This window comes from Takifugu rubripes, chromosome 20 (assembly GCF_901000725.2).
Source record: "Takifugu rubripes chromosome 20, fTakRub1.2, whole genome shotgun sequence".
Classification (NCBI taxonomy): Eukaryota; Metazoa; Chordata; class Actinopteri; order Tetraodontiformes; family Tetraodontidae; genus Takifugu; species Takifugu rubripes.
Genome location: NC_042304.1, coordinates 7,413,692 through 7,433,948, shown reverse-complemented (window position 1 = coordinate 7,433,948; position 20,257 = coordinate 7,413,692). Strand labels below are relative to the sequence as shown.

Here is a 20,257-nt window from a genome sequence, read left to right as displayed (position 1 = left end):
TTTCTCTCAATTTTATTCAATTGCATTACGTAAACAGGGTTTCTACCTGCACATATTGATCGGTCAGCAGCTACATGAGAAGGATCACATAGCGCCCTCTTGCGGTGGCCGTGTGTCCGACCCAACGGTACTGAAAAGGGTGGGTCTGCTCCACCCAAACTGGTCCAGAGATTGTTGTTGGAGGAATAGAACAGAACCTGAGCAAAGCAGCGTTGTGTTGTATCATCAACATATCTCCACAATTGCAGTATTCAATATTCTTCCTTACTTACATAAATTCAGCAATTAAATTAACATCTATACATACCCAAGACCCAAGACCATGACGACATTAAATGGAGCTTTATAATTCATTCTCAGATTTAAATAAAATGAATTGGTCAATAGATTAATCTTAAAAGTACTTTGGAGGACCAACATTCATTTAAGTCCCCAATGCATAGAAAGAACAAAAGTGGGAGAAGTAATATGAGGGAAAGTGAGATGCTGCAGTGTACAGTCTGGTCCAAGTTATTCATTACAGATTGTTATGACAGATTAGCAGAGACTGTATGAGAAAGTGAGGTATAAACTCTGGTGCCATCCATGATGGACCAGGCTGAAAAGAGTCCCTTTGTGTCTGAAGGTACAGTGTGTGGCCTGGCTTTGGCACATGTTGCCATCCACAATGATGGCAAGAGCATCCAACAGTCATGAAACATTTGTCCTGGCTTCACTTGACTTTATTAGACTGGGGCTGGTGGCATGTGATTTGTTCCCTTATGAGGTTTCTTCCCCACAAGCGGGACCAGGCCACAGTCGTAGGGTGTGGCACGCCTGTTGGCTGTCAGAGCTCGTCCCTCTCCATCTGCTGGAACGCTTCCAAGTCTTCCCGCCAATCAGCCAGCAGCTGGTCCACCGACCGGCTGCCTGAGTGTTTGTCACGCTCAGACTCCTCTCCCTTCTCGGAGTCTCTCTCCGTTTTGGATCGACCTCCATCTGCAGGACAAGGTGTCTCCTCCTGTGGACCAACATCCACTGTAGCGCTAATGTCTTTAGCTGCAGGGCCGACATCCTCCTGGGATGGAGCGGCCTCCTCATGGGCCGACTCGTCCAGCTCCAACGTGCTAGTTTGGGATTGGCCGACAGGTTCAAACGAGGTGGGAGTTGTTGCTTCCGTCGTGCAGTCTCCCTCTGCTTCGTGCACATCAACACCTGAAAATACAGCCAGGGCGGGTGTGACTGAACAGCAAGCAACGTGGATGACACAAACATGCAAACACGCGCGCACGCAATCATCTTTTTTCCCTATCCCACAGTTGTTAATCAGTATAACATGCCCCCTGGTAGCCATTTTCATTTCAAAATGAACCTGTTTTCATGGAAAGGCTGTCAACTATAACAACGTGACTCTGATGTGAGTCATGATTCCCACAGACGAAAAACCTCTCTGTCTCTCTCGCATAGCTAAGAAAAGAAACCGGAAAATAGAAGAGCAATGTAATCTGCAGTTCTCAGGGAGGATTCAGAGTTATAGATTCCAGAAATGAATCATCTGCTGATTACAATTTTTATTTAAGGAAGAGGCACCTTTTTGCCAAAGGATACTTTTGCAGCTGCAAAAATTGCATTGGATGAGTCACCTGTTGGAACAAGCCGTCTCGGGTGTTGACTAGTAAAATATTCAGCACTTAAGATTTTCTTGTGCACAGTGTGAAAGCGGCCATTAAACAACAATAAGAGAAAAATACACAGTGTTTATTATAGTCCTAACAGGCTCAGGCTCTTTGCTGGAACTGTGGCTACGTAAGGCAAAATAAAGAAAGATCATTACATGCAAAGAGCCAAATTGAAAACAATAATGCTAATCAATTAAATTTATTTAGTAGATGGCTTTTTTTGCTGTTTAATACTGGTTATGAAAGCGTAGTGAGAAGCTGACAGCACACAGACGGTTGTATTAAAGGCAAGGTGCATTTCCCAGCCAGTTGTAATTATTGATCTGCTCTAAAAATAGAAAGAGCCATAATTATATAAATAACCTATAATTTGAAAGTGAATTAATGACAAAAAGGATCTAGAGGCAGAAAAAAGCACCGTTTTATGGGAAGAAATGTTATTTAAGGTGCAAAAAAGAATGACAAGCCTTGAAAACAAAGGGTAAAAATTTACTTACTGCCCTCAATCAGGCTCCCAGGGAGAGGTTTACCTTTGAATATGGCTGCTTTTCATCCAAAGAGGATTTTAACACACACAAGAAAGAGAGGAGAGGAAAGGCACTGTTACAGTTCACCACAAGGAAAAGTGGGAAATGGAAGAAGAGCTGCAGCATTAACAGAAAAACCTCCACCACCCCACCCCATTCACCCTCATTCACTCAGACGGACGAGAACACCGCTATGATCACTTTTACCAACAGAACAACCAAGTGTCACACCTCTGTCTCTGGCCTTGTCGCTCAGCAGCACCTCCACCTCCCTGTACTCCTTCAATGCCTCTAAAAGGATGTTACCCTCCTTGTGGAAGAGGAAGAGGAGAGGCAAGGTGATGTCATCAGTGCTGCGGCCGTCCCCTGCCATCTGAAATAGCGGGGCTGTGTCACTGCTGCTGCCCTCGTTGTCATCTGAAAAAGATAATAATCAACCATTTTGCTGACTAAGATATTCAGTGCTAACATGAAAATGTTTTCGAGAAGGAGTTTAAAAGCCGATTTTCATCCCAGTGTCCCGAGTTCTGTGTTATGTCATTGTGTTTTGCCCGACCCTATTTGCCTGGCTGTGCCCTGGATAATCATGTTATCTAGTCATTAAACAGCCATCCATTTTGTTTCATCAGCTGTTTGCACTCACCAATGACTATGCCTCCGATGGCGCCAGCCTTCTGGATGTGTCTGGCCTTTTCTGCAAACATGCACTGTCCGCGCTGAAGCAGAGCGATGTGGCCCTGGACATACTCAGCATTGGTGATCTCGGAGCAGCCGCTGTAGGGTTCAGCAATGGTGACGAAGCCTCGCACCTGCAAACAGGAGGGAAGATCCATCACAGGTGAAATGCTGGAGGAAACGACAGAACGTGTCCTATCAATATCTATTAGTTCCACCAAGAGAACCCACTGACCCCTGTGGAACTTTTGGACAGATCTGTGCCAAATTGAGCCGGGCCAGCTGTCAGCACAACCCTGCCGAAGAACGGATGGGAGACGATCTGGATGGCTCTGGGCGGGAGCTGCTCTTTCTGCTGCTGGCTGGAGAGCTCCATCATCTCCTGCATGAACCGTACTCCATCCTCCGCTGCCACCGTGCTCACTGCCTGGATGAGGAGATGGTTTGAAATGCCTGCTTTGGGTGGTGTTAACAAATTTAACTGTTTCATTTAATAAGCCTTGTTTACCTGTGAGGGGTGCTGGACCAGCTGCACTCGGCCATCTTTCAAGTGGATGAGGCTGACTCCCATCCTCCTCAGCAGCTCCAGATGTTCAGGGTTGTTTGCCATGAAGTCCTGAGCCCTGAGGGGAGGACGGCCCATGCCAGGCTCCCTGAGAGGAGGAATAAGAAGAGGAGGATGCTTAAAACTGCAGTAAGGGGTGGGGGGCGGGTGGAGTCCAGCTATGCCACCTACTCATAGCTGAAAATATACAGAACATACCTGTAGGGAGCAGGGCGGGGGCAACTCCTGTCAACAGCACTACGGATCGGTTCTCTCAAGTTCCGAGGAAAGGCCGGGTCAGGAAAGAGGAGGCGTGTGTTTGGGCATGTCCAATCGAAGTTGGAGTCATCCAGCTCCTCATTCGACTAGAGGATTGTTAAATTTGAACAATATATCAGATGATATTACAAAAAAAGAACCTTTTTTTGCGTACTAAGGTAAGTACCGTCTTGTTGAGAGGGATAGATGAAGAGTGCGGAGCTGTGGAGAGGGATAGGGGCAGAAAATGGGCCTCGGTGGTGAAAACATAGTCCTCCACATCAAACAGTAATTCTTCATCTTCAGCAAACAACAGGAACAGGTATTTGAACATCTCGGCCAGGAAGAATGAATCCATTCTGGAAAAAAAACAAATACAGGGTATGATAGAGTAAAGGGAGGAGCCCACTTGAAAGCTTACCTAAAATAAATACTTAATGGTATGAAATATTTGACTAATGGGTGCTTGTATTTGTGACTGAAGGCTTTTATCATATTTATTATCTTAAAAAAACAAAGTCTCAATTCACACCTGTCCTCGTGGCTCCCAGTGCGTACGTCTTTCATTGCAGCGAAGCCGCAAGGGACGCGAGCAAAGCGGTTGAGGTTATCCAAGATGGTGCGACCTGCCTCCAGGTAGTAGGGGTCTCCTGTGGCCTAGTGGGTGCAGTTAGGGAACCGTAAGTATATGATGCCTTGCTGCTCTAATGACCTCTAATTAATGGTAACAATAAATCTGAGGAATAATAATTGGTTTATGTGCTGTGAACTACTTAATGACTGCAGAAAAGGAGATGTCATAGACAGAGGAAATCAGAGATATGGCATCAAACAACATGTTCAAGCACAGATCTGTATTGTGGAGGTTCAAAACAAAACTGCGGGGTGTCAAGCTTCCATAATAAATTACCTTATAAAGGAAATATGTACTCTCTGCAAACTCAGGTCGCAGGGGATGCTGAGCCCAGTGTACCCTGAAATCAGTAGTGAAGGCCTGAGGAGAAACAAAGGACAAAAAGGTCAGCAAACTATTCCAGGCATGTAAATAACCCAGGCAGACAAAGACAAGTACAGCCGTGTCACGTGAAAGCCTGTGTGTTCTTTTCAGGTCATGGAGACGTCATGGTTAAATGACACCAGGTCACTGACAGAAGGGCAGATATTGATGCTGAGCACACAGAAAAACACATTACCTCCGGGAGGAAGTTGTGTTTTTTGGTAACTTGATACAACATCTCGTGAGTTTCGATGGCAGGTCGGATATCCCCCTTCAACACCTGAGCCGCGTGCGGATGAGATCAATATTAGTCAAATGGCACAACCCAGCGGAAACACCTGGAATTACAGTAACTCAAACTGACCTGCAATCCAGGGAAGAAGGCCAACAGAGAGTCCATCCAGGTGCGAGCAGGAAGCAGAGGTTTATGGATGTGAACGTCCAGCAGCAGCGGAGGCTGACTAATGTACTTCATTATGGAGGCATAGTGCTAGATACAACATAAAGAGTTTAAGGTCTGAGACTAAAAGGCATTAAGACATACTGTAAACAACCACAGCGATCCTGCATCTGAGTGAAAGCTTCATAAAAACATTACTGAAGTGATTTTGCAATCTTCTGAGTACCAAGTAAACAATAGAATTGTAAAAGGCAAAGACCGAAAAAATTAGTGTGATAGAGAAGCTAAAGTAGCAAAATACTATCAGGCAGAGAGGGATCGGGTTACTCACAATATTGAACCGCTGGAGAAACATGTCATCTCCCAAGAGGATGTAGGCCTTTAACAGGTATTCATAGTACGAGTCAATCCCGGCGCCGACTCCACTGTCTGGAGAGGTAAAACCAATCAGTCTCAGAGACAAGACAGCAAATGATATTTTCCTGCGTCCATCACCGTCCAAGTAAATCTTCTGTTATACAGACAGAAAAATCTCTTTCTGACAGTAATCCCCCTCCATTTCTCACTTATTATTCCACTCACGCTTCCTTAATCTCCCTCCTCTCCCCCTGTCTCACCCCTGCGCACCCACTCTCCAGAGTGGATGTTGATGGTAGTTCCCACCAGATTGCTGTTTCTCTGTCTCTTCTCCCACAAAAAGTCCATGGCACGTCGGGCGTGGGCCTGTAGGTGTGAGAGAGGGTTTGTAATTGTCTCGGATAAAAGCAGAGATTGCAACACCCGGGAAAATCATCACAAATAACTTTGACAATGCCTATGTTGCTGTTGTTTCAAATGAGTATACATCCAATATGTGATTGAAAATTGATACCTCAAACACAGGATCACCGGTGTAGCGACTTAAGGCAGCAAATTCCAGGATGATGGTCCCTGCACACGCCGTACAAGTGTCCGTTTCCGTGCCCGTCCTTGAATCGGGCCCCCAGACACCATGTTTCAAGTTCACCTTGATAGGTGGCAGACAAAAGAAACATTATAGAGGCCGCAGTGGCGCCATACTGGTTTATGGGAGAGTGAAAATGAAAACTATTCAGTCATTAGATTAGATTAGATTAGATTAGATTCAACTTTATTGTTATTGCACATGTACAGGTACAGAGCAACAAAATGCAGTTTAGCATCTAACCAGAAGTGCAAAAGAAGCAGCAAGTGAGGATAATAACTTAATAAATACAGTATGTGCGGTTATTTTTACAATCGTTTACCGGGTTGTGCTATAAACATATTTTACAGATGGTGTTTACATTAAATGCCTTAGACTATAAGTGCAGGAGCTATTATAGTCTAATTAAAAGTGGATTCAGACACAGTGGAAACGGTGTTGATGCTCACAAACGATGGTAAGTGGCTGAATTCAGACGGGCCTGTGTGTGTACTGGCTCACCCGTGGATAAGGCAGGCCACTGCTGGTGTTGAAGGCAGGCAGCAGTCGGAGGCCCAGATCTTTGGCCATATGCAGGAGCTCATCCTGGTACCACTGCATGTGTTCTCCTCTCTCTTTCAGCATCAAGGCCATAGAATGTCCTCCCAACAGCCCACTGAAAACACACCATTACCTTTTAAATCTCAGGAAAATAGTTGATTCTTAAGTCTTTTAAACCACATTGAACTTGTGTCTGTAGATGTGTGTTAATTCAACTCAATCTCACCCAAGGACTCGGATATTGGTTTCAAAGACGGAAACCACAATGTCATTGTCTAGCGTGACATCTGACAACACTTTCCGCACTGCAGCCTCGAACTCTGTTGTCTTGTTCAACAGCTGACAGACACAAACACAATATGGTTATGAAGGCCAACAGTCTTACTACTTTATAAGCAACTGTGGATGGAAACAGGAACAAACACAGTTGCATCAATTTTTCCAATGGATTAGGCCTGTCAATATAAATAAAGCATTAAAAGTCCAATAAGTGTAAATAAGCCACGCCTAACTCACCACCAAAGTATCCAGGGTGTCTATAAGGGTCAGAGAAAACCTAGAAGAAAGGCAAAAGGCTGTTTACCAAAGGTGTTCCTGTTTTGACATCACGGTGCTAAAACCAGCAGACGAAAGACTCGTCTTGACAAAAGTATTCAAATGTGTGATAACACGTTTCATCACGTGTGTAGAGTCTATATTGTGTCAAATGAAAAGTTAATACTCACTTTCCCAGAGCGTCATCTACGTCACCTCGACTTGGCTCAAGCCCACGGACTCTTCCTCTGCATGTAAGCGGCATCAGCTCATCTGCTGGGTATGCGTGGTCCTGAAACACATTTCAATTTCAGCCACTGTTTTCCTGAGGAAAAGGGACCTGTCGCGATTCTTTAAAAACAGGTGTCTGTTTTTGGACTCACTCACCATATAATTCTGATAGGCATGGTCGAACATCTCAACCACTTGGTTCCTTTAATAAGAAGAAAGGAAACAGCTAATCAAGTGTCGTGCCATGTTATAAGAAGAGAAAATCTTTGGTTTTGTCCACTCACCTAAACTTGCGTTTCTCCTCCCGTGACATCCCATGTCCGTGGCTATATAATACTCCCAGTAGAGTCAATAAGAGCAGTATTGTTGGCATTGTAGTAGTTTGGCAGGATCTCAGCAATGTAAACAGAACTTCAGTTTGGCTGTCAGCCTGTCACTGAACAAAAACCATACCCTACAGCTTTGATGAGCACAATCCAAAAATCATAAAGCTACCTCTCCAAATCACACATGGCTACACACGTCATTTAAAATATTTTTTTCTGAGTAATATCCCAAAATGGAAAAACCTGATTAATAAGGAGGACAGGAAGCATCGTGAAATCCTCCAGGATTGTTTCTTAATATCAGCCTCCTCATCTTTATCTGTGTTTCATCAAAACCATAAGAAATGGAAAAAAGATATGCACACGCAATGCACACTGGCAACTAAATTAAATTGTTTCCAGGAATGTTCCCCAGATATTAAAAAAGTTCAAGAGTAACAAAGTGAGAATTGTCCGCATTGAGTTGTAGTGAAAAAGAGTTTGAAGTCCTGTGAGGCGGAACCACTGTACACAGCTGTTACACAATGGCAACACGAAGTCAGAATAATCCTGTTATTTGAATGAATACTACAAAGCTACTACAAAGACTAAATGTAAACCAAAGCAACAATTACCACCAGTTTATTAGCCCTTGTGACACTATATTTTCCCTCTTCTAAGCGTCTACTTAACCACCATTACATTAAACCTTTTTAAACAAAAATCAAAACTAGTGTCCTGAGAAGCTCGGGTCCACAGCAGATCCAGCTAACAACTTTAAAGCTGTAGGATCAGTGAATTGTTTCCTCCTCTTGACAGTTCTCGCCAGCTCGCAGCGGCGACTACTTGTGTGCTGTGCTACAGCAACTAGCTAATCGAGCTAGTGACACCTAACAGACCAAGAGTACCTGACAAATCGACATTGAAAAGAGAGCTATTATTGAGTACTAAACAAGAGATGTTCATCTCTTCGGTCAGTCTGGATGTAAAGCACATAAATTCACCGTCGGCTGCTATTTTCCCAAGCTAGCCTGCCTTCTAAACCGGATGCTGATGCGGTAAAATGTTAACAACATCCGCTTCCTGGAGAGAAGATTTTCCCTCGACAAAAACAATCAGGCGTCATTTTCGCATGATGAACATCATGCGTCTCTGTTTCTGAACGTTACTTAGCAGAATAAAGTCAGATAATAAGGTCATGATAGTATTTTATAATTTATACCACCGTAACTTGAAGATAACCGTTTAAATAGAGGGGGTGGCACCTGTTAGTCTAAAATGGGGGGATATTTTTTCCGTAAGAATTACACACGCATACACTCTCGTGCTGCTTGAACTTCTACCAATAAAGGTAAGAAAATGTTTAAATTGATATATCCCGGCCTGCGTTGTTAACAGTAACGTGGCACTCTTAAGACGTTTATGATTAAACGTTTATAATTGCTGTAATTATTACCGTATAAAAGAACTGTATCCCATGTCACACGTATCGTGTTTAATCCTATAAAGGCATGTTTTATTTCCTTGTGTAGGACCCTGTTTAAACTTAAGGGTTTTTCATCTATAAAGAATATCCGAGTAGCGCTAAAATAGCATACACTGTCATGGAAAATCTTTTTTTTTCTTTAAATGTATGAAAACTCTGAGGGATAGAGTCACCGCCAATAAAACATACTACCAGTACATCTTAAAGATATACAGTATAACTATGAAAACACCAAATTTATTTTTGCTTATCTTCGTGCTCTTCACATATCAACTACATTTCCCATAATGCCTTGTAACGTCACTTGATGCTCAAAGAGCTCCACATGACGGTTGCGTCAACAAATCCCTGATCAGCATTTTAGAAGACAAGTCAAAACCGGTGATTTACTTCCCAGAGTAAACTACTGTTCCGTATAAACGCAAACAAAGACACTCTGTTGGGTAAGTCGAGCATGAAATTTTAATTAAAGATATTCGCTATGTCTGATTTACATGCACGCTAAACAATAGTAACTGTCTTATTGCTGCATTGTGCAGTATTTATTGCTGGCTTTTAACAAGATCGTTTGACGTGGAAATAATTTTTATTCAATTGTCATGTGTATAGGTCAGATTATATAAGAATCGTGTCAGTCATGGCTCCTGTTGACGATAATAAACTGACAGGACTGGTTGCAGCCACATTCACGCCATTAACCTCACAAGGGTGAGTAGTCTTCGTTTGCCCATTATCTGTTTCCTCCCAGAGTTCTGTAGTAAATACAGATTGGATTGGATTTTTAGTGTTTATGTGTACATTTAATCCCACTTCAAAAGGTTAATGAATGAGTTTGACTCTTCTGTATTTGTATATTGTGTCCAGCTTGCCTTTTCCTCTAACTGTGTTGGCGCATTTTCACAATATCCCAAAACAGTGAAATCAACCTGATGGAAATTGGACCATATATTGACTACTTGATAGAGAAGCAAGGGATAAAAAATATATTTGGTAGGTTTTGGGGGTTTTTCTATGTATTTTGGATTTCTCCTTTGACATTTGTGTTTCTCAATCAGGCCTGGATTGCATGAATGAAACATGTAGATAATTACCGGTAGTAGTCTTTCCTGTATTTTAACAACAGTAGCTCTCTTGGTGGGGGTTTAACATGCATTATTACCACTACATACACTGTTGTTACTGATCTCTAGACCTTGTAATGAAAACTCCTTTAAAATATTTTGAATTTCCTGATGATTCAGCATTATATCTATTTTCGTATAGTTTTTTCCTGACAACTGTAAATTCATTATTTTAGATTACATTACATGAACAACTGCCACTAAGGATCACAACTTGTGATCGAATGCTTTGTTTCAACAAACAAACAGGACAAAGGGCTGCAAAAAATGACATACGCTTGTGTGTGTTAAAATACAAAAGGATAAAAAAGAGTGTGTTTCTCTTTGTAACCCCACATTTTAAATACCGGTAATGGAAAAAAGATTGCATAACTACTAACATGTCTTGTCAATGCTACTGAAATGTTGTCTGGCAAAATAGGGCCTCTTTATCTTGTCTCCAAGTTTCTTTTTATTCAGACTGTTGTTTTTAAGCTGAGCAAGGCCATTATGTCCTAGTTGTGAAGTGATTAAATCAAGTTTCAGCAAGTTTCTGTTTGACACATAAAATAATGCTTCCAACATGATACATTCAATTTCCTCATTGCTCGCTGTCATTTTCACCATTAGTGCTCATTAATTCTTTCCATGTGATTGTCCTACTCAGTTGCACCCCTGTATGGGTGGTCTATTTGAATACCAAATGGGCTACAAATGTCATAAATGACAGGTTTTATGTCTGTGTATCCTACAGTACATGTAGTTCTCTATAAGAGACTATAATAAAAACCACAACCTACTTGCTTTTAGTAAATGGCACCACTGGAGAAAGTGTGTCTCTCAGCGTTGCAGAGAGGAAGAGCTTGGCAAATGAATGGTGTCTAAAAGCCAGGGGCAAGTGAGTTACATTGCAACGTCAAGATTTCTCCACATATTAAGATTTTTGTAGCAAGAAAACTGCATTAAATGTGTGCATGTCGGGGCTTGTTTCTGCAGAATGGACCAGGTGATTGTACACGTGGGCTGCATGAGTCTTAAAGATTCCCAAGAATTGGTAAGTCATAATTTCATTTCCTCTATCTGTAACATATCCCATCACAGCAACGCCTTCTTTACTATGATTACGCAGCTACATTGCGCACATAGTAGGAAGTTAAAAAAAAAAAAATTAAATCTGAAACCAGGTGCGTCAATCTCTTACAAAACAACTTTTTAATTAGGCAGTTTTTCTTGAATATAACTTGAAGTGTGTCTGTTGGACTCATCCTGTCTTTGATCTTTATATCCATATGCATCAGTGTTGTTTTTCCTCCTAAAATTACAGGAATAAATTGATTTCGCAATGAATGCATGAGTTGAGGTGACAATGTTGTCACCGCTGAATAAAAAGAATGGTTGGGTGTTTCTGTCCCTGATAACATTTCTCCTTCCAGGCTCGCCATGCAGCACAGATTGGAGCGAGTGGGATAGCAGTCATCGCACCTTCCTTCTTCAAACCCTCTACTGCAGGTATGAATCATGGGAAAGCTTTCTGTTTCGTGCCTTCAATAGAAACATCATTCATACTGGGAGTCCATGCTTTCACACTTCCACCTCCACTGTTATGCAGATGTCAGTCTTTCCATTTCCCCCCCACATTTCTTTCCTTCCTTCTCTAGAAGTGTTGCGGACGTTTCTCCAAGAAATAGCTGCAGTGGCTCCAACTCTGCCCTTCTACTATTATCATCTCCCTGCCGTTACTGACGTCAAAGGTAGCTCTCACTTAATTTTGGTTCCATATTGCAGCCATGTTCAATCTCATCTCTGAAGACAATATCTAGCGGTGATACCACCATGATGGCGTTACACTTGTGCCCCACCAGTCCCGGCCAGAGAAGTGCTGCAAAACATTGAGAAACTCATTCCGTCCTTCAGAGGTGTGAAGTTCAGTGGCAGCGACCTGTTGGACTTTGGCCAGTGTGTCAGCTGCAGTCCGCCTCACTGGTCGCTTCTCTACGGTGTGGATGAAGTAAGTTTTTCCTCTTTTTTTTTGTTCTGTGATGCTTGTTCTGTTATGCTTTGATGCAATGTGACAGCTGATAAAAGGCCTTAAACTGTCAGCAGAGGACAGGTGGAAGCCAGAATTCCACTCAACCAACCACCACTTTTAAGTGTTTCTTATATCAGCTATATATAACTTGAACTAGTGTTTGTATAATAAAATTTCTTCATTCATAGAAATTTCACTTCTTTTCCCAAAGCAACTGCTTGCAGGTCTTGTCCTGGGAGCCCATGGAGCTGTTGGCAGGTCAGAATAAGAATCCTGACTCTAAATCAAACTTTTGTCACCTCATGTCAAACACAATCATTCTATATTTTTTCTTCTGTCCACAGCACATATAACTACTTGGGCTGTCATATCAACAACCTGATTTCAGCCTTTAACAGGGGTGATCTTATCCAAGCAAGATCAATACAGGTACTTCCTGCCTCACTATTCTTCTCTCTGCTATCTGTTTGTTTCTGATGGTTTCTTCTGTAGTTTCAGCTGCAGGAGCTGCTCAGTTATGCTATCAAACTCGGTGAGGAAACACCTAAATACGTAAAATGTGCAGAAACAAATCTAGATGCGTATTGTTGGATGTTAGAATGGTTTATTGTTTTCTGCAGGCTTTGATCTGGGAGTGAACAAGCAGCTGATGATTGAAGTCTCGGGTTTATCTTTAGGACCCCCTCGGCTCCCCGTGAGGCCGTGTCCTCATTCTTATGCTAAGGAAATTGCACACAAATATCACACCATTTTCCTTTAAACCCTGAATTACCCTGAATTATTACCCAAAGGCCGACACCTGGTGCTCCTGTATTTTCAAATAAATGTTGGTTTTGCTGGTTTTGTCATCACGTAGAGGGCTACTAATACAATCTATTGGGCATAATATGGCGCATAATGCAATTAACTAATGCAACTAACTTTGATTTTGCTGTTGATTCTAGTAAAAGTAAAACCTTTCTACATTTTTATACTAATTTGTATTGTGAAAATAATTTTTTAACTTGTTTTTAAACCTACTCTGGTGTAAGTTAAAATAGATGTTTATATGAATTTTGTTGAACAGATTTTACACAAGTATATACAACAAATGTTTCTGAATCCAGTTTTGTTCTATGCGAAAGGTCACTATGTATTTTGTAATGAACATCCCTTGACTTGTCATTGTCAGGGCAGATAACTAAATTCAAAATGAGGAACAAGTTTTTGTACATCTTTTTTCTCTCTTCCCCGTTTTTTCTTATCTGTGCAGAAAGGAAAATTGTCCGTTGTGTTTATTGCAAATTACATTCAGTACAGTATATGAAAGTCCTCTGAGGTTGTCTGAACAAGTTCGAACAAGTATTCAGGACAGTTTTCTCCAGCTGTGAAAGCGAACACAGAGAGATTCAGTTAATGCCCTTGGGGCGGCTGGCACATCCTGTTAGCGTTTATACGTGTACTCCCCAAGTTTAACATTGTTTTCTGTAACAGACACAACTGCCACTATCTTCGGTTGGCCTGACATGTTTGACCTTACAGAGGAGGTGGGGAGGGTCTCCAGCTGCAGGTGTCTCGTCACAGCAGGGGCTCAGAAAATAAACCCAAGAGTTTATATACAAATAATTTTCGCCATCGTTCTGCATGTCGCACCATTATTGTCCTGATGTAAAACATTTTCAGATATCTGAATGTTAACAGATTAGACTGTGTGACACTGTAAACATCATCTATGTTTGTTTTGCAGTTTTTTCTACATCAACATTCCTGGTTAAAGTTTCCTTGCTTTCTTTCTACATGTGTCTTCAACAGGAACACTAAAATGTGAAAAAGGGAAGAGTGGATGCATTTTGTGTAAACTGACCATTTTTACAGAAGCCAAAATTTCCTTGTTGGGTGTATTGTATTGTATTGTATTTCCCTGATCTCTACCTATTCTCTCCACTACCTGATCCCCCCCCCCATCAGCAGGAGGGTCCCTCTATATGAGCCTGGTCCTACTCAAGATTTCTTCCTTTTAAAGGGGAGTTTTTCCTGCCACTGTTGCTTGTTGGGGGTCAGGCCCTGGGATTCTGCAAAGTGCCTAGAAACGATTTTGATTGTAACAGACGCTATATAAATAAAGATTGATTGATTACGATTTTTCAAAGTGAACAATGCTGCCCCCGTTGCACACAATATACCACACAAGTTCTAGAAACTCACTCACAGAGATTGTGTGTCTCTGACTCATCTCTGTTTGCTCCACGCTGTCGCCTACAGGACCTCAGGCTTCTTAAGCAACTCTGGCGTCATTAGGTGTAATCATTTAAAACTACAGTGTCTTAGCAAGCTGGGTTTTTTAATCACGAGTGAAGGAAATTTTGGACAAATGTTTTACAGTACTGTATTTAAAAACCATTAAGTAAAAGTATTCCCAACATTAATGATAGATGCAGAGAAAAAAAACATTTCATTTTAGATTCAAACCTGCTAAAAATATATCTTTTGTTCACGAGCTGTGAGACGTTGTTCATTTTATGAGCACATAAAAAAGTCTTTGTTTTTTGTTAACAATTTAAAATTATGATTGACATTTCAAAATGTAAATAATGCATTTTTAAAAGGTGATTACGTATTAGGTTTTCTACGCTTATACGGAACTGTATGTTCAAACGACGGAATCATTTGACTGTGACACGCAAAGCTCCGGCGTTTCCGGCCAGCTCAGCGCATCAGCCCTGTTGTGTTGTCACTTTACAGCCTGTCATACACACGCACAACTTACCTACAGCGGTTTGGAGACTCGAACAAAAGCCCAGACATTGCGGAGAGATGGTGCTGTTGACGATGATTGCTCGTCTGGCGGACGGGCTGCCTTTAGCCGCTTCAATGCAGGAGGACGAACAGGTAAAAAAAGAAGAAGATGTTTTTTAATGGAGTCCTTAGCTGTCTCATTGATATCACTACCAGCATATGTACAGTTTTAAACGTTGAATGCAACTGACTTTCTGCCACCTAAACAATAGTGAAACCATTCACACCTGTACCCATAAACCAAAGGAGTTCTGAAAGAGCGCCGAGGCCGACGATGACCATATCCTGTCAGCACAGGTTTCCAGCGATTCTAATGCTGATTCAAATTTAAATTGAACTCTTTATACCTCTACATGTATAGTCCACACACTAACAGGATGTCCATGCTTTGATCTCAATATTTAGGGCTGCTGGTTTGCAAATATTTGAAAATAAAGCGCATATTTTTGTGGTCATAATGTATAAGGAGATAATGCATTTTAAGCCCCTGGTAGATGTTTGCTATTCATTAAAGAGTTTTTCTATTACAGAGTTCTTCTCACTAGATGGCGCTGGCTTGCTTAGTTTCCAAATGTCAAACGTTAAGGCAATAAAAAGTGAAAGTGACTTAGGTTTATGTTTTAAATAATAAATTAATTAATTAATTTTCCTTAAATCCACCATCGTGGTTTGCATCTAAAGATGTTCTGTTGATAGCTGCTTAAATATTTGTTCTTAAAGTATTTATTAGTAAGTGTGAAACAGTATAAAACATTTTAGACTAGTATGATATCCACATGATTTTCTTTTTAAAAATTGACTGAAAACAAATTGCTCACAAAAAATAATTACATTTTAACATGATGTCTCATGTCTTTCCCTCACTCTGTTCTTTGCTGCCAAAAGGGAAGTGAAAAGGTTTGTTGTGTCTCTGCTCTTTTTTTGTTATACATGTATCTGTCTTGTTTTAAAAAAAACAAGAAGAACTAAAACAGCCAAGAAACGATGCAGCATCAAATGCAGCCCATGAGTCTAGGCTAATTCGGCCAGTTTGCTCTCAGATGCAGCATCACCATTATATCTGTGGTGAACCTTTTTATAGTCCAGGGGCACATGATAAAACAGCCACGCAACTGATGTCGTATTTTAGCAGTAAATAAATGGCATGTTTGCTTCTCTCACGTCTCACTTCTAAAGTTCAACTTTAGAACTCTCATGTTCTCCATTCAGTAAGGGTTTTGATCAAGTCTCGGGCCAACTTTTGCTCGTTTCTATCTTGCTTTAGTTGGGCCGAGACCTCCAGCAGTATCAGAGTCAAGCTAAGCAGCTTTTCAGGAAGCTCAACGAGCAGAGCCCAACACGTTGCACTTTAGAGGCCGGTTCAATGGCATTTCAGTGAGTATGAAACCAATAACTCAGGATGTTTGTGAGCAGCACACACGTGGATCGGATCATTATTTCTGCTGTTTGTTCCCTGCAGCTATTTGATAGAGAAAGGTGTGTGCTACCTGGTATTGTGTGAAGGCAGCTTCCCCAAGAAGCTGGCCTTCGCTTATTTAGAGGACCTGCAAGCGGAGTTTCATGAGCAGCATGGAAAGAGGGTCCCCATTGTCTCCCGGCCGTATTCCTTCATTGAATTTGGTGAGAACATGAGACTATAATCAACAATAGAATGGAATGGAATAATTATCTTTGTCATTTCTTTGTGATGAACCTCGGTTTGATGCTGCTCCCTCCCCAGACACCTACATCCAGAAAACCAAGAAGTCGTACATTGACAGCCGAGCAAGAAGGAATCTGGGCAGCATCAACACAGAGCTGCAGGACGTCCAGAGGATCATGGTGGCCAATATAGAGGAGGTGCTGCAGAGAGGGGAGGCCCTGTCTGGTATGTCCAAATGCTCAGAGCTGTGAACGTGACCCTCCTCACATCCTGTTCACGTTTACATGTCCTCCATTGTTTTCATTTCTGGATCCACCAACGTCTCCTCTCTGCCCTGCAGCTCTAGACTCCAAGGCCAGCAACCTGTCCAGCTTATCAAAGAAGTACAGGAGCGACGCCAAGTATCTGAACACCCGCTCCACCTACGCTAAGCTGGCAGCCGGGGGTGTCTTTTTCATCATGCTAATTGTCTACGTTCGCTTCTGGTGGCTCTGAAGGGGCAAATTGGAGGCAAGGGAGGTATCAAAATGGAGAGTCAGCTGAACCGAGCCTGAAGACGCTACGAAGTTTAATCCTCAACCATAAAAAAAGGATCTCTGCTCTTAAGACTTTGCAGATGCGCCGCCGCCCATCTTCTTTCCTGTGTGTGGATGCGTGATCTAAATATAAATGTCACAATGCATAGTTTTATTTTAAGGGTTGGCTGCTGTTTTTGCAAGTGATTGATTGGTTTTGAAGCGTGTGACGGGGAGAGAGAAGGTCCTCTTTTATTTGTTCCCAAACCTTCACTGTATGGAAACAGGTCTCATTTAATTCCCTGTAATGTCTAATAATAGGGAGGAAAACAAGAAGAAAAACCTTGAATTTTTTGATCCAGTGGGCGTCTGTATTTGGCCACTTCAGCTGTGGTGGCCTAATTAATGACGACAATATACAGTAGGTGCCACAATTAGCTAGAATAAAGAAAATTGTTAAAATATAAAGAACATCAATGGAAGCTTTACAAATGCTACATTTGAATTAGCAGAAGTCTTTGGAGGGATATCAGTGAGCCTATTGAGGATCTGTACAAAGGTTTTTAAGGAGAGGGGATCATTTTATACTTGCCAAGGTGCAGAGGTTTGTTCAACATGGAGAGGTCTCTAATTCAAAGTTACAACTTTCAAAACGTCAAAGAAAGATGACAGTCTGATACGGCTACAATATTAGATATAAACCCTGAACATACAATTAAATACATTTCAACTGTAGAGTGAGACATTTTCCCTGTTTTTACAGCATAAATGTACATAGTTTATGAACACCAAATAACCAAAATTCAAAAATCCCACCTTTCCACGCTGTTTTTGTACAGTACCTGATCCGTTCTTCACCAACTGTGTCCACATGCTTTTTTGTGACAGTGTGGACCTGCACCACTCTGTAAAAATAAAGAAAACACAAAAGATGGGTGCGCCATTTGATTGCAACGTTTTGACTCTCACACAGCATTCTATCTATCTGTCTGCCTGTGGGAGCAGCAAACATGAGACATGATAGTATCATGCCTCAGGAATGCTGCTCCCACCTCTGGCCAGCAGGAGGAATGCTTTCCCCGCTGATGCAGTGAACGGTGACCATCAGATTCCGGCCGTCACCCCTGCTGACGGAGCTCTACTAAATTGTTGGAAAGGTTTCCAGAGGCTCTGCATGTCTGTAAAACTAGCTTTCAGCGGGGAGAGGCCATCTTCTGCATGCACTTGCAGTCTGCAGAGTGGCAGTTCGAACAGGAAATGTCAGAAAAGAACTGAGAAAGAGCCGCGAGTAGCGTGCCAGAGAGCAAAACCACATGGCACAGGTTAACCTTTTCACCTCTCAAGGGAAGTTGGTGAGTGGTGTTTTTGGCCTAACTTGGGATCTTTGGCACACAATCACCTTTGCTACTGATGCAGGTAGAGTTTGTGTGGAGCTGCAGGTGGCAGATTGAACAAAACTAATGCCCACAATGCCACCTCAGGTCTTTCACCTAAAAAATTAACAAAGACCAACCAAGCACAGGCACATGCACAAATGAATAAAGGCACAATGAACAGTGAATTACATTTTAATTAACAATTGATAAAATAGTTCCATATGCTTAATATGAACAGTCATTATGGTTCAAAATAAAAACAGGATGTCTAGTCCAGCCATTACAACAGCCCTTCAGGGGTGCAACTGGGTAGAGAGGGGAACTTTGCCAACTAGCAGAGGTCACTACAACTTTAAAGACTAATAACACAAAACAGAAATCCAGCAAAATAAGTACACACAAAGCTAAAACCCAAACCACAAAACAAGGTACAGAAGTTGAATAGGACCTCTGCACCACTGCTGTGCTAACCTTCCTCCATTTAAAACCCAGCAGGTCACAATCTGGCTTAACACAACCAGCACTGCTCAAAATGCTAAAAAGGATATCCAAGTAAGTTAAACAGAGCTGCCACTTACCAACTAAGGATAAGGATAAGGATAAAAAACTTTATTGATCCTACATCGGGGAAATTGCATGTTACAGCGGTAGCCCGTGGTGTACAATACAGAAAAGTACAAGAAAAAAAAAATTAAAATAAAAAAGAGTCTTAGATTATGTACATTGCTATGTACATTGTACAGTATATACAGAAATTAAAATTATGTACAGAAGGAGTGTCGGACAGTGTGAAGAAAAATGAAGGTGCAAATAAGATGTGCAAATAAGACCTTCCAGAGGCAGGATGATTAGTTAGTGCAAATACTCCAACCCTGGGTTATTGGTGCTACATTAAGAGTTGTGCATGTTCAACAATCTGACGGCAGTTGGGATAAATGACCTGCGGTAACGTTCCCTTTTACACCGTGGGTGTAACAGTCTGCTGCTGAAGGAGCTGCTTAAGGCCCCCACAGTCTCGTGTAGGGGGTGAGAGGGGGTGTCCATAATTGATGTCAGCTTGGCCAACATCCTCCTCTCACCCACCTCGTCGATGGAGTCCAGAGAACAGTCCAGGACTGAGCCAGCCCTTCTGACCAGCTTGTTGAGTCTCTTCCTGTCCCTCTCTGAGCTTCCACAGCTCCAGCAGACCACAGCGTAGAAGATCACCGATGCCACCACAGAGTCATAAAAAGTCCTAAGCAGTGTCCTGCACACTCCAAAGGACCTCAGTCTCCTCAACAGATGGAGATGACTTTGGCCCTTCTTGTACAGGGCGTCTGTGTTATGAGTCCAGTCCAGTTTATTGTTGAGGTGAACACCCAGGTATTTGTACTCCTCCACGATCTCAATGTCCAAACCCTGGATGTTCACGGGTGCAGTGTGAGGAGCCTTCCTACTGAAGTCGATCACCACCTCCTTTGTCTTGCTGGTGTTGATGCGCAGATGGTTCAGTTCACACCAGGCAACAAAGTTGGTGATGACCTCCCTGTACTCCAGTTCGTTCCCCTCAGACACACGTCCAACGATGGCTGTATCGTCAGAGAACTTCTGGAGGTGGCAGCTGTCCGAGTTGTGGCTGAAATCCGATGTGTAGAGAGTGAAGAGGAAGGGAGAGAGAACTGTACCCTGCGGTGCCCCCGTGCTGCAGACAACCACGTCCACGTGATTGGATCCCCCCTCAGA

At 42.2% G+C, this 20,257-nt stretch overlaps 3 protein-coding genes across 6 annotated transcripts; 2 read left to right on the top strand and 1 right to left on the bottom strand.

The window, feature by feature from the left end:
* Nucleotides 1–241: 241 nt before the first annotated feature.
* Nucleotides 242–8,682, bottom strand: edem3 (ER degradation enhancer, mannosidase alpha-like 3). Of its 3 annotated transcripts, none has more exons than XM_011614636.2 (21): nucleotides 7,592–8,682; nucleotides 7,464–7,509; nucleotides 7,268–7,368; nucleotides 7,059–7,098; nucleotides 6,769–6,881; nucleotides 6,504–6,657; nucleotides 5,931–6,065; nucleotides 5,677–5,782; nucleotides 5,391–5,488; nucleotides 5,024–5,149; nucleotides 4,856–4,939; nucleotides 4,573–4,656; nucleotides 4,195–4,319; nucleotides 3,850–4,021; nucleotides 3,624–3,769; nucleotides 3,369–3,513; nucleotides 3,096–3,287; nucleotides 2,829–2,994; nucleotides 2,417–2,602; nucleotides 2,156–2,203; nucleotides 242–1,194 (listed from the first exon to the last, which is right to left on the bottom strand). In XM_011614636.2, exons 1-21 carry the CDS (start codon nucleotides 7,678–7,680, stop codon nucleotides 827–829), a joined length of 2,724 nt encoding a protein of 907 aa, XP_011612938.1. In that variant the 5' UTR covers nucleotides 7,681–8,682; the 3' UTR covers nucleotides 242–826. The 3 variants fall into 3 exon arrangements, with proteins under 3 accessions (XP_011612938.1, XP_011612939.1, XP_003974092.2); XM_011614637.2 differs by having other exon boundaries at nucleotides 2,156–2,200; XM_003974043.3 differs by lacking the exon at nucleotides 2,156–2,203 and having other exon boundaries at nucleotides 7,592–8,681.
* A 137-nt stretch (nucleotides 8,683–8,819) lies between these two features.
* npl (N-acetylneuraminate pyruvate lyase (dihydrodipicolinate synthase)) lies at nucleotides 8,820–13,233 on the top strand. Its single transcript, XM_011614638.2, has 13 exons — nucleotides 8,820–8,963; nucleotides 9,416–9,541; nucleotides 9,708–9,806; nucleotides 10,015–10,088; nucleotides 11,009–11,096; nucleotides 11,195–11,252; nucleotides 11,632–11,707; nucleotides 11,857–11,949; nucleotides 12,061–12,206; nucleotides 12,439–12,485; nucleotides 12,572–12,656; nucleotides 12,720–12,759; nucleotides 12,848–13,233. Exons 3-13 carry the CDS (start codon nucleotides 9,736–9,738, stop codon nucleotides 12,985–12,987), a joined length of 918 nt encoding a protein of 305 aa, XP_011612940.1. The 5' UTR covers nucleotides 8,820–8,963; nucleotides 9,416–9,541; nucleotides 9,708–9,735; the 3' UTR covers nucleotides 12,988–13,233.
* Nucleotides 13,234–14,873: 1,640 nt separating this feature from the next.
* Nucleotides 14,874–18,091, top strand: sec22bb (SEC22 homolog B, vesicle trafficking protein b). Of its 2 annotated transcripts, XM_003973982.3 has the most exons (6): nucleotides 14,874–15,095; nucleotides 15,888–15,899; nucleotides 16,267–16,376; nucleotides 16,462–16,622; nucleotides 16,723–16,869; nucleotides 16,985–18,091. In XM_003973982.3, exons 1-6 carry the CDS (start codon nucleotides 15,021–15,023, stop codon nucleotides 17,137–17,139), a joined length of 660 nt encoding a protein of 219 aa, XP_003974031.1. In that variant the 5' UTR covers nucleotides 14,874–15,020; the 3' UTR covers nucleotides 17,140–18,091. The 2 variants fall into 2 exon arrangements, with proteins under 2 accessions (XP_003974031.1, XP_003974030.1); XM_003973981.3 differs by lacking the exon at nucleotides 15,888–15,899 and having other exon boundaries at nucleotides 14,875–15,095.
* Nucleotides 18,092–20,257: the final 2,166 nt, after the last annotated feature.